The sequence below is a fragment of the Styela clava genome, chromosome 7 (assembly GCF_964204865.1).
Source record: "Styela clava chromosome 7, kaStyClav1.hap1.2, whole genome shotgun sequence".
In the NCBI taxonomy this organism is placed as follows: domain Eukaryota; kingdom Metazoa; phylum Chordata; class Ascidiacea; order Stolidobranchia; family Styelidae; genus Styela; species Styela clava.
In genome coordinates this window covers 18,266,370-18,279,948 of record NC_135256.1, presented here as the reverse complement: position 1 = coordinate 18,279,948, position 13,579 = coordinate 18,266,370, and the positions used below count along the sequence as shown (strand labels likewise).

The 13,579-nt window shown below is 35.4% G+C and overlaps 1 protein-coding gene across 1 annotated transcript; it reads left to right on the top strand.

The window, feature by feature from the left end:
* Positions 1–1,021: 1,021 nt before the first annotated feature.
* LOC120328317 (uncharacterized) lies at positions 1,022–13,402 on the top strand. The gene is made up of 20 exons (XM_039394764.2): positions 1,022–1,228; positions 1,604–1,781; positions 1,868–1,980; positions 2,057–2,213; positions 2,897–3,040; positions 3,263–3,383; positions 4,401–4,542; positions 5,089–5,214; positions 5,867–6,015; positions 6,111–6,258; positions 6,775–7,005; positions 7,092–7,217; positions 8,114–8,272; positions 8,663–8,925; positions 9,199–9,358; positions 9,720–9,938; positions 10,480–10,584; positions 10,723–10,791; positions 11,413–11,536; positions 12,076–13,402. The coding sequence occupies exons 1-20, from the start codon at positions 1,165–1,167 to the stop codon at positions 12,380–12,382; spliced, it is 3,105 nt and encodes a 1,034-aa protein (XP_039250698.2). The 5' UTR covers positions 1,022–1,164; the 3' UTR covers positions 12,383–13,402.
* The last annotated feature ends 177 nt before the right edge of the window (positions 13,403–13,579 follow it).

The following is a 13,579-nucleotide window of genomic DNA, read 5'->3' as shown; positions in this document are numbered from 1 at the left end:
GACATTGATTTGAAAATTATGAACCCTTCAAAAACAATAATTTTCAAATTCCCGGCACGCCGTGTTGTACCGAAAATATTGTACCCATTTGCAACTCTGGTAAGCAGAATGTCTATTGCGATATGATCTAAATTACTACGGTATATTGAAACTAATCGGGAGAAAGCTAAACGATACGTACCCCATAATAAATGAGGTAGGTGAATCTTTAGTGGCAGTGGTACTTCTCTTGGTTCGGTAATACAACCGGAAAGATTAGGCGGAAACGTCTTAAGAGATATTCCACCTGAGAAAGTATTACCACTTATTTGGAAACTTGCGCGCATGCCACTACTGTCGCTGTTGTGCCAAATGTCATGAGGATTAAATTGAAATAATTTCAGCGATTAATCTAATCCCGGAATTTACAATATGCTCCCGCTGGTCTGTATTGCAAGAAATCACGATAATTTCTACACGACAGATGGAATTATGTTATGTTATGATAAGCAACTTATTTGTAGTTTGAAAAAGGTAGTGCCAATTACAACAAATAACTTACAACAGGCTTCAGATTCGGCAAAACACACAGAGTGAGTGTTACTAACTGGGGGAGTATATCTGTCAGTGACCAAATGGAACTGAATGGGCTGTCGTCATCATATACTTCTTGAGCAAGTGGAGCACTTGCATGTTTTTTTATGTAGTGCGTGATATCCTTACGTCAACATTTCTCAGTTGAAACAGTAACGTGAAGTTGAGTATGTTCATAGGTAGTAGGCAAGATAATTTGCATTCATATGAGGAACTGTCAGCGGGCAAGTATTGGAGAATGAGTTGGGAACTAGCAAACATGGTAGTAGACTATTATAAGCATGACGAGTACTTTCACCACCGAATATGAAGATTTACTCAAATACATTTCGTAAGGACCATAGAAGGCAGCTTTTGGCGAATGGAAGACTATAATATAAACTGTATCGTTTCAAATAAATAGCTTGTAATAGGATTCACAATTTGTACAGTTTGACCATTATAGAGAAGATATGAATTAATACAAGATACTTGTATGAACTATAAATTTGATTCAAAGTTTAGATTATGACATATGAATTTCTTATAATAATCTAAAGCAATTAGCTTTGTTACTGTACAATATTTTTACGAGACTTTTACTAGGATAGCATGCTACGTCAGTCTTGGTTGACCGCACTCTTATGCACGTTGTCGACAATCGATATTTTACTGGGTAAGTAGATTTATTGAAAAGTTAATCTGAATTTAATCCCAAAGGTGCAGATTATCGCATAATTTCGATATGATGTTTGGATCGCTCGATTTTATATTAATTGCTTGTAACGTGATGTATTTGACGAAAGGAACAAATAGTTGGTCCGATATTTTAATTCAATTTGTTTCAAAACATATTTTTAAAACAATTGAGCTGGAAGCGCTTATATTCTAACATTATTTTGCTCCAATTATTTGTAATATTTTGGGCTTGTGGAATAACACTTAACTTCAACCGACTTGTAGACCAAATGCTTAAATTTTTAACCAAGAATGTTACGATGTGCTTGAAATTGCCGAACAGACATTTGTAATTTGGTATTCTATCTTACAGCACAAAAAATCGCCAACGTTCCTTATTTGGTATGGACATCAGCAAACGCAAAACAAAGATCAACAGGAGTTTATACCTGTCCAGCTCTCCCTGAAAATCAGCAAAAATCATTGGGGCGTGTACTAACCAGCAAAATAGCTTCACTTCGATATCCACATTACTTGGCTGCTTTGGCAAAGTAGGCTACGTTAAGTAATATTAAATACTTCTGTACTTTAAGTTATTATTCCTCTTATTAAACAAATTTTTCGATATTGTTATCAGCAATGATGCAACACAAGAAGTCACAGCAGTTGATATCGGGAGGGGTAACATTGTAACGTTCAGTTTACACCGAAAAAGTATTGTACGACACCATGGAGGAGTATCGCGCAAAGGTTAAAATCACGTTAGATAGTCTGTTGGTGAAATATCAGTTTTATGAAGTTTGTAACATCTTTTTTCATCTTATAGTTGGAGGAGTTGCCGTGGACTGGTCAAGTGGAAATATTTACTGGACAGATGAAGAATTGCGTTGGATAGTGGCGGCCAAATTTAACTTGGTCATAATGACGCCTATTGTTACAAACGTTGTTAATCCAAGAGGAATTGCGATTCATCCCATGAAGGGGTAATTATTGACATAGTATTGGTTTTGATTATTAGACTACTTCGATCGAAATTAAGCTGTATTTGATGGCATGGGCGTACGTCAAATTTTGTATTGTATTTTCAAATAAATATATCTAGTTATTGAATGTTTATACTCAATGTTAGGAAACTGGTTTAAACTTTAAAGCACAATGTCCCCGGTTCCGAAGCCACAGTAAATTCAAAATATTGCTGCCTCTCCGGCTCCGGAGATCCAGTTTTTACCTCCGAGCTGTACTCCGGTTCCAGTACCAGTACCGTTTTTTTTTTCGGTGTGATCGCTGAAAAATTTACCTTAAAGCTTTAAACTTAAAATTAAAAATTGAAATAAAAGCAAATTATATATGTGAATAAATAATTATATGGTTAAGAGCGGGAACCGCTAAAATTTCTGATAACTCCTGCTCCATCTCCATCAAATATCGTAAGCTTGGCTCTAGCTCCAACACAACGCCATGGGTGCGTGACTCCAGGCTCCGGCTTCCCAGCCCTGGTTTCACTATAGCATTGGAAGACGGAGATCACATAGAGAGCTTCGTTAGCAAATCATCATGGCTACAGTTTCATCAAAGTCCATTCCAGCTTATTTTTGAGATTACTTGTTTTTTTATTGTATTTCGTCACCCAACATCATTTTATCAAAACAATGTTTGGCGAATCCAGGTATCTATTTTGGAGTCAAGCAAACCAACAAGATGCAAATTCAGGTGTAATAATGAGATCTACGATGTCAGGATCGGATCCAAAACTAATTCACACTTCGTTCGGTCGACAAACAGCATTATCAATTGATTACGAAACAGATAGGTATGTATATTATTAAAATAAATTATTGTGATAAAGAAATCGATTACTAATGTATCGAGATACACTCCGATATATAAAAAATATATCATCATAGCATTGAAAATGGATCATATTTGCAGAACTGATGGTATTTCGGTAACGTAAATATGAAAATGTGAAACATTACCAACTTTAATTGTTCCTATTTAAAAGATGATGAACATGTATCTATGTATATTTTAGGTTGTATTGGGTTGATTCTACAGACAATGCAGTTTGGTCAATTGACGTGGATGGTAAAGAATCTGCAAATCTCGTTTATACTGACAAGAATTCGCAGATATCTGGGTTAGCTGTATTTAGGGTAAGGTAGCCTATAACTCTTTGAAGATAATTACTATGTATGCATGTATTCGATCTCAATTCAGATTTATTTACTCAATCAAGTTAATACAGAGGTGGGCAAGGATTTTAAACCAGAGGCCAAAAATTTTGCCCACCTACACTGGCGGGCCATGTAAGTGTGACATAAAAGGTTACATTTTATGAACAATATTTACAGTGTTACAAAAGCAAAAGTGGAAAACAATAAGTCTCGTGCAAAAAAAAATTTATTCGCAATCTCAGCAAGTTCCTTGATTTATCTTTTAGCTAAACAATCAAAATTGGGTTTTAGTTTGGTTGTGGCAGGCGGATCAGATTGAATTACCCAACGGGACGGATTCGGCCCGCGGGCCGTATTTTGCCCGTGTCGTAGTTAATATCAAGTTAAAACGAAGCTAATCAGCGAGTGCAGCATTGATAGCATGTGTTAGAATCGCTGCATCAGTTTAATTCATTCCTACTTCTCAGTCCTCACACGCATTCAGTAAAGTCTCTTAGGAATGCGCAGATGGCAGGGTATTTGCGACAACTGAGTTCATTAACTAAACTTTGGGTAAGGAAATTAGGAAGGGGATAAATAAAAAATCTGGGACAATTTGCAGCTCGTTTTCAAATCGAACGTCTATTCATCTAGTTCTCTGTACATTTGCTTGTGTTCAAAATGTTATATAAATGAAATCTTACACAACCTTTCGGAAATTTTGCAACCATCGCCTGGTTTGTAATATATACGCTGCAAAAGATTCTCTGATTCCAAGTTTGGATTCTGCTCCAATTGAGATGTGTAGTTGAAAACATCCGTTCTACTGTGATAATAACATCAACCTAGAGAATGGAGCGAATCGAAAATATAATATTGTCACAAAGAAGATTTTATAATCTCGGGTACAACTTCGTTTAGAATTCTATAAAATCCGTTCTAAACATACATAAAATATTTTCAAATCTTTTTATCATTCATTTTTTATATAGCGTTTGAAAGTGCATATTTTTGCAGAAATCGGTTTACATAGCAGACAAAGGTCAAAACCAAATAGTTACCATCAACAAGGAGAACGGAGGAGTAGAAAACAAATTACCAGTTTCATCACCTCACGACGTTGCTGTCGTAGGAGGAAACAGTCAGCCCGAATACTCAGGTATAATTCTTTGTTAACGGTTCGACGAAAATAAGGAAAAGTTGACTCATTTCTATAAATTCACCTTGCGCTTACCTTGAAATTGCTTTTTCCATACCGGCTATTTACCACGTAAGAACACTGAGTTCTCTATCACCTATTTCGCGAGCAAGTGTCGAGCACATTCACCGGTACCGGTATTCGAGCGCATTTAACGGTACCGGTACAAAGCCTATGTTTTCAAGCACGTTCTTAACAACAATAGATTTCAAGTTTCAGATCTTCATCGCCACGAAGTATTCACTTTTGGAAATAATAAACTCGTTCTGAACAACTCTACATAAAACGAATTGTGTTCTTAGTAGAATATATGGTGGTAAATTGAAGGCAATCTTGTTGTTGTTCACGTATGTTTCCACCTCGAATACGATGTCCGCATTATAGCCACAAACTAGCTTTTTATGCCCACTAGTTATGCTTATTCATTAAAGTGCTACCTAGCGAATTACTGATTTATATAATAGTTTTTGTGGCTTATTTACTTCAAACATACAATAATTTTCCAAGGTCCCTGTGATATAAAGAACGGTGGATGCGAAGAACTTTGTTTTCCTCAACCACCTGGCAATGTCAGTACATGCGGATGCTCATTGGGATTAGATCTTGCACCTGACGGGAAGAGCTGTATTTCAGGTAACTGTATTAGTTCTTCATAAAATCGATTTGCGTAATAGAAATCTTTTTGTGCGTGTTTATCATTGGATCCATTTGTTAATAAAACCTTTTGGATCACATAATATCTCCATATTCCAAATGTTTTCCGTTTTTTTTTTTTGGTTTCACTAAACGATTTTGTATATATATTTTTTTTTCAATATTTGGATGATAGGATATTAAATCTGATGTCCAAATTACCTCGTTTTTCACATTTCTTATGAGTTATTTTTATTTTCTAACTATATATTTCCACAACAAAATTGAAGAGTCGGTCTAAAGTATTGTTTGTTGCAGCGATTCAAAGCAAAAAAATATTCAAAATGATATTTTCTCACGATAAAATATTACAACACATCAAAAAGAATCAAAATATTAAATATTTTATCCCGGGCATGGCACTTACTTCAATTAAATAGCTCCTGGACTTTGATTCGATGGCAGTAAATATCAGCAATCTATTTATCTTACCAATCCGCGTTTTTCGCATTTCTATTTCGTGCAGTGTTGAAGCAATTTCATCAAAGTTAATGTGGCATGTTGACGAGGAAATGTTTCGATGAAAATCGCGTCGTCTGTTACTGATATATTAAAGTTAAAACGGAATTATAAATTTGATCTCTGTTTACAGTTCTCATTGAAAAAGACTTTTTCGTTGCCGTCGATGCTGATATGCACTGGATCTTTCAAATATCAGCCGATGGGTCACAATATACAAGGCTGAAACTGCCAGGTGTTCGAGTTCCAGTGCAAGTTGAGTTCGATCCAGAAACAAAAATGGTAAATTGCTACAAATTGTTGACATGGTGATCTCTGATTTATATTGTGTCTAATATTAAAAATATTGTGTCTAATACTAACTATATTCGTTGTAGGTCTATTGGACTGATGTTGGAATGAAATCAGTGAATTCAGCGAAATGGGACGGAACAGAATTTAAGGTTCTAGCGAAAGCAAACGTTCGGCAACCAACAGGTTTGTCGCTTGATAAGATGTCGGGTAACCTGTACTGGACGGACGAAGGTGAGTAGAATGGTGCCGTACGTTTATAACTTTAAAATTGAACTTTTTCAATTGATTCCGATATATTGAAAAATTGGGATTCCTTGTATTTATAGACACGAAGTGGAAGTGTAGAATGTTTTGCAAAATTGTTGAAGGTTTGGGTTCTTGGGATACCTGTTGTTATTGTGAAAAAAAGATTTTCTACTCAATTAAGGGACTAACTTATAATAAATTCTTACTATTTGAGAGTGAAGAATTTCCTCCTATAAGCCCGACATTTCATCCTTGATTTTGTTGAGCACACCTTCGTATGACATTCAGTTCAATTCTTTATGACATTCAGTTGAATTTCGACTGGAATTTTGTTGACATTGCGGTGGTTCCCATTTTTTCGTAAGCAAATAATGGCATTACAATTTTTAATCATTTCATTTCACCAATGACGTCGTAGATGAAGGTTAACAAAAACTATGCGATATAAAAACCTTTTAAGTGCTTTCACATCCAATGCTTTGTTGTTTTTTTTGACTGTAGGTACCGGAACTATTAACGTAATCAGGGTAGACGGAACACATCGGAAGACGCTGCTCTCGACTGGGATCAGATCGCCCCGTGCTCTGGCTATCGATCCATTCCTTGGTTTGATGTGGTGGTCTGATTGGATGACAAAAACAATAGAAATGGCAACAATGGATGGCAAAAACCGACAGAAAATAGTTACGACGGAAGTGAACTGGCCGAATGGAATAGCAGTTGATCACCAAGGTTGTGCAACTCGAAATGGTCACAGACTATAATGTTGTTACACTGAATTTAATATTATATTTAATGTGTTTTATATTGTTTTTCAGAGAAACAATTGTATTGGGTAGATGCACACAGAGACAAAATTTACGTGTCAGATCACGATGGCAAAAACAAAAGAGTTTTCAAGAGTTTTAGGAGTGTTCATATGTTTGGAATTACAGTGGATAAAGGTAATATGCCGTTGGAAATATTCAGTATAAAAATTATCATTAGGCACAAAGGAGAGTTATAAATAATTTTGAGAAAGTGCTGTTGTGTAGGTGGATCGTGTTGTTGTTGTTGATAGGGCAAAACCTGCCCCTCGCTTATCCATCAAATAGGCACTTTACAATTTTCAATAATCGACTATGAAAGTGTCTCTTGAAACAGCGTTTCCCAATCTTGGCTGCCGAAGGTAACACGGCTCAATAAAAATCAATAATTCGTTGCAAAATAGAAGGGCAACAGAATTGTGACCGACCCCACAAATTATCGGAATTTCCAGTTTGGAAGCCCTGCTACATATGTATCATGCCTAATCATTGAATATTGTAGTTGATTTCTGTATCTCTAACCAGCTTCCAGTCCCAGAAGTTAAAATAAGCAAATGAAATCACATGGCTCGCGTATCATTTGAACAAATTTGTAAAACGGCATCTTTGCACAACAGTTCGTTGGCTGAACTTTTTATGATTATTTGTATTAGACACACAATCGATGCAAAAAAACAGTTTTTTCGTTTTGTTAATTTTCCTCTGTCCGGTGTAGAAAGATCAGGAACCACTGTATTGAAATACCATTGACTAGGTATGTCCTCTGAGTTGCGTTGGCCCAATGCTGTACACAAAATTCTACTACTTTTAAAAATGCGCATTAGTATGTGTGTTTCCCATCACTTATTTCGCGAGTGTCGAGCACATTCACCGGTACCGGTATTCGAGCGCATTTAACGGTACCGGTACAAAGCCTATGATTTCAAGCATACTAGAGTCGTCTACCGGCATAACACTAGATGCACCCATGGCGTTTGACGTAAAGATAATTTATTTGCTGGTACTTTATTAACTTCACACATTTTTTTTTGCAGATTACGTATATTGGACTGATTGGAATGATCATTCTGTCATGCGAGTGAAAAAAGCATCACCACAAGACAAGGGAGAACCTTTTGGGCCGAAGATTTTCAGCAAATTATGTGACATTCATAATTTTATTGAAACAAGAAGCATTAACGATATGGAGAAATGTATGTATCAATATTTTGATATGCCGAAAATATTATCTGTTAAATTTGACAATATCGGCATTGGTATGTATCCAAAACTATTCGATTGCCGATATTTTAAAATACAAACTAAAAAAAATGCAGTAAATTCACGAACATCGTACCGGACTTATTAAAAAGTTTGATTGTTTGATAAATGTCGTCATTGATATCTGTTACGTCATGCATACGTCATTATTTAAAGTTTTAATGATGTTTAATAAATGGCTTGTATCTTGTGCGTCATAAATAATATTTGGTCAAAGTATAATGTCGGTATCGATCAATATTCGACAATATCAGATTCGCATTTGCACGAAGTTATCTCTAATTGGCATACATATTTTGATCCGTGCTTATATCCTTTTCCAGTACATCACCCTTGTCGGGTCAACAATGGCAACTGTACAGGACTTTGTCTTCCTGTGCCGAAGTCTCCATCAGATTCATCAAACGAATCATCAAATGTTAAAGTAACCAGAGTTTGTGTTTGTGGAACTCAGCATAATGGAACATGTGACGAACCACAAAAGGGTGTTGCTGACACCCAACCACCAACATTTGGAAAAACATGCCCCGAGAACATGATTTTCACCGCAGCACCATGTCAGACGAAAGTACTCGTGAACTATACGGTGAGTAGGAAATACATTAACATCAAATAAGTATGGCAATTGGAATCCCGGAACAAGGTTTACAGCATTCGATAATCTCGGGAATATTGATTGATAAACAATCAGTAAAATTTCTACGTGTGGTTGCTCATTTTCATTCCAAGTTAATCGCTGTTAGCTGTTATTTTGTAATATCATCCGAGTCTAACTAATATGCATGAAAGACTGGCATCTGTCAATTAGTTTTTTATCGTTACAATAGACTGTTTATACGAAAAGTTATTTTAATTAAAGGTACCTGTTGCTAGTGATAATTCGGGTCGAGTTGCATTATCAAAATCCCCAAAAAATCTACCTCCAATAAAGTTGGAAGAAGGAAGATATGAACATATCTACATTGCTACTGATGCAGCAGGAAACACGGACAAATGCCATTTCTCCATCACTATCAAAGGTACAATTGTATTTTTTTTAAATTGGAAAATAAGTTAGTTTAATTTGTATTACCATTAGTTAGTACGCTGGCATCAAAGTTTAATGGTCTTGTATTCAAGTAACATGTTCATAACCTGATCCAGGTAGAAAAATTTTGAAAGAACATAAATCAAATTGAAATTATTTAGTTATTTCAAGACATAGTGGTCTCTTGGATAACATTGATAACTTATAAGGAGCATTTTTCAGAGCCAAAATTCGAAATGGCGCTTGAAAATCAACCCAAATACGTATTTTCAATGCACGTGATATTGTCAGATGCATGAAAAGCCCTTTGGGCTAATCACGAAATAACAGTATGACTTTTTGACCCATTTTAGTTGTGAGATGTCCATCGGCACAAAGTTATGCGAAATCGTTCGATGACGTCAAAATTGATTCAATGACATGTGACAATTTACTTGGATCACGTGTTAATGTCACGTGCACTAATGGAAAGAAGGTGATGTTAACTAATCATTTTACGTGTGGTGTAAACGGTAAATGGAAAGGAGAACCAGCGTGTTTGGATCCAAACAAAGATGAAGGGGTAGATGAAGGTGATTGGCTTTACTTAAGTTTCATGTATCAAGTTTCAGTATTTTTTGTAGTTCAGTATGTAGTTTGCATAAAAAATAATTCTCTCTTCGTCTTGTTTGAATCAAGTCTACATATCCATACTTGCTTGGTTAGATATTCGTTCAGCGATGGTTTGAAATACTATTAAACACGCTTTATAATAGACATTCCAATCGGGTGACGTCACGACAAAAACTTTACGCCACAATACAGATATTATGACGTCATAACTGTGAAAGCTGGGGGCTGTACCCCCGGCACGCCATTGTAAACGTTCTTATTAAATTCTGACAATTCAAAGTTGTTCAATCTGAAACAGATTTTATTTGAATCTTTGTTCCAAGCAAAGAATCTCCCGGAAAATAAAGACACTCTCGATTTAAGAAGATCGAAGTTATATTTCTACAGCTTAGATTCCAGCAATTAGCAGTTAACTTGAAATTTAAATGGCCAAGAAACACTCTCACAACTTAAAATCAAAGCATACATCGTAAATATCTTATACCTATATTTGCATTACAGAAGACAAGACTGGTATCAATGAAACTACAGCAAACGTGAATGGTAGCAGTACCAAACCAAACAAACCGAACACTACAACAGCAACACCAACAACAAGCATACCAGGTGAGTATCTAAAATTATCTATTGAGTGTACACTCCATTTATTGGTAAAAATTAGCCATGGATTATATATGTTTTTATCTTCGATTCATACACGTCTATGTAATGTTTCGTTATGTATTCACTGTGGTATTTTTGCAGTAACCAAGCCAAAGGTATTTACTGTAAACCCAACGACGAAAACCAAAGTAAAGAATACAACGCAGAAAGGTAAAATTCGAATATTTGTATATTTGTATATAAGTTGTATGGTTACCTACTTAAAAGTGAATCTCTGTATGAATATGTATTTATGAACAAACATACAATGTTTTATTTATATATGTGTTGCTACATTTAACACCAAAACGTTGGGAATGTTATATTAGTAAAAATACCATAACATTGAATTTTATTAATTGAAATCATTTGAAGATTACCCTTGAAAATATCTGATTACGTGCCCTTGCTCAAAAGTAAAGAGAAGCGTTAAGTTTAGAAACGCATCGCGAATTAAAATATTGGGTTCGAATCTCACCACCTCGCCCAGGATGTTATATATTGGTTGGCCAATGCCTATAAGCGGAAAGATTCCGGTTGTTTCAAACTGTTGTAGTTCTGTACCGGGCAGGGCTGTCTTACAGAGCGAAGGGCATATAAATATGATCTATAAAAATTATTTTTCCTATGACCACTGAAATACCGAGAGATACTCAACTGTGTATCATTGCATTGCTGTGAGATAGTAAATCTCCATGTAACGAATTCACAAGATAGAATGTATTTAGTCAGTTGCACTCTATAATTCTATCGAAAACAAAAAAAAATTTCTTATTGTAAAAAACGCTACAGATGAAGAAATGAACGAACCAGTAAAACAGCGAAACGCCAAGATGGAGTTGGCTTATCTACTGATTCCAGTTGTCGTAGTTCTTATCATTGTGCTTGTGGCTGCTATCGGATACAGATACTGCAAGTAAGTGTATCACCAGTGTAATATATATATACATTTCGCTGTCCCCGAAACTACTGTCGCTAAGACTCGATTTGTGACTTTGGTGACTCGACCCGACTCTAATTTTTTTAAAAGTAAAGGCATTGTTACTGTAAAATCTGTCCAATCATTTTAAACTATATTTTTTTATTCAAGATTAAAGGAATAGTTTCTTTTTTTAATTTAGACAAATTCATTTGTTCGAACGCATCTAATGTTGTACCCTTTTTCACGATGAATAATCGGAATTCTCAACTTGATTAAAAATTTTTTTTAACAAATATCAGTTTTATTAAACTTTGAACCTGTTTTATTTAGGAACGAGCCATTACAAATGAAAAGGAATAATGGAGTATAGTTTGAAATTGAATGTCGAGGCCCCGAAAGATTGAGGCTCCTATGCTTCAGTAACCTTGCCTAACGATAAATCGTACCCTAGATTAGAATAGTTTATAACTAAATATAGAAATCGCTCAAAATTATGATTTTCTGGTGTTTTATGGTTTAAATATTTCTCCTAGAAACCCCAGTATGCCACTAATTGAATCGATGGAGAAACGACTGACCTTTTTCAACTTGAAGAAGGGCGACAGCGATACTGTTGCTTTCGGCGGAGACAACATCCAACAACGACAGCGCACACAGTCAATGAACAATGTAGTGGACTACGCTTCAACAAGCCGTGTTCCTACTGTATCGGATGATTCAAGGCGCCAAAGTTTACCAGAAACTCAAGCTATTTATGCTGAGCCGGCTGATGATCAGCCAATAGACATCAGTTCTAGGCCACCCCTTCCTCACCGTGGTGGGTATGGGACACTGAACTGATAAACCATGAGTGGGCAAATCTGTAATCAATTTGTGCTATTTGATAGATTATGCATAGGTGCCAACGTTAAGGTTTCCAAAGGGTCTCTAGTGCTTATCGGAAGATTACGACACCGTAGTTTTCTGACAATACCCTGCTCGTCTCCTAAACAAAACTTGGTAAGAATTCCAGCTCGACATTATGTAACCCGTTGAGATATTTTCAAAAGACGCTGCCAGTAGTATATGATTATTAACAGCAGAATGCTACCAAATTATTCTCTGGTACAAATACTTGTTGGGAAAATCTTTGAATATGCGATCCTATAGGTTTAATATTATGATTAAGATTGGTCCTCATCTTGCATACACTTAAATTCACATAACTGCCTAAAAGTCTTCATTTGACAGACTTGAATTGTATATATTGTTTTTTTTTTCTCTCTCATTATCTGTGTCTTAATTTATTATGCGCGTAAACTGTAGTCAAACGGGTGCAATTTCTAACAGAAAATATCTTCGGTCCAATCTAAATTATATCCTTTGCAGAGATTTAGTTGTGAAACGCTCCTTACATTTTTATTATGATTTTATCATCAAATAGGCTTTGACTGTATAATGACGAATTAACCATTTTACAAATTGTTAGGATGCCAAAACAAACCAATGTTTGGCTTTGGTGCCAGGATCATTTGATTTTAAATTTAGTGACCATTATTAATTAAATTGGTTGTTTTTGAAGATAGACATAGTCGATGCAAGAGCAAACTATGCCCAGAAAAAACGATCACAAGAAATCAATGGAATAATGAAAATAATATAATCTATTCGAAATCTTGACAAGTGCAAGAATGATCAGAAATTTAATAATGAAAATGATATATTCAGGTTTTAAACATTTTTCAGGTTTTAAAAATAACCTTTACATGTCATCGGAGAACATTTCACGAAATATCCGTTACTTTTTTACTATTGTGCAACATTTTCGTTTTATTCATTCAATAAACTTTGTAGTAAAATGGTGAATGAGACTCAACAATACTGGTAATATAGATTAAAAGATTCTGACCGGAGTAGGGAAATCCATCCGACAATATATTAATTTTAAGATATTTTGATGAAGTAGACAACTAGAGCATTTCACGGCACTATCAATGAAGCATTGTTCATTCGAGTATGGGGTCTCATGAAACGCTGAAATTTCGTTTGTTATGGAAG

Excerpts from the sequence above, each read along its gene's own strand:
- LOC120328317 (XM_039394764.2), top strand. The coding sequence starts at position 1,165 with ATGCTACGTCAGTCTTGGTTGACCGCACTCTTATGCACGTTGTCGACA. Across the intron at positions 1,229-1,603 it reads GACAATCGATATTTTACTGG|CACAAAAAATCGCCAACGTT; the intron begins GTAAGTAGATTT and ends TCTATCTTACAG. Across the intron at positions 7,006-7,091 it reads AATAGCAGTTGATCACCAAG|AGAAACAATTGTATTGGGTA; the intron begins GTTGTGCAACTC and ends ATTGTTTTTCAG.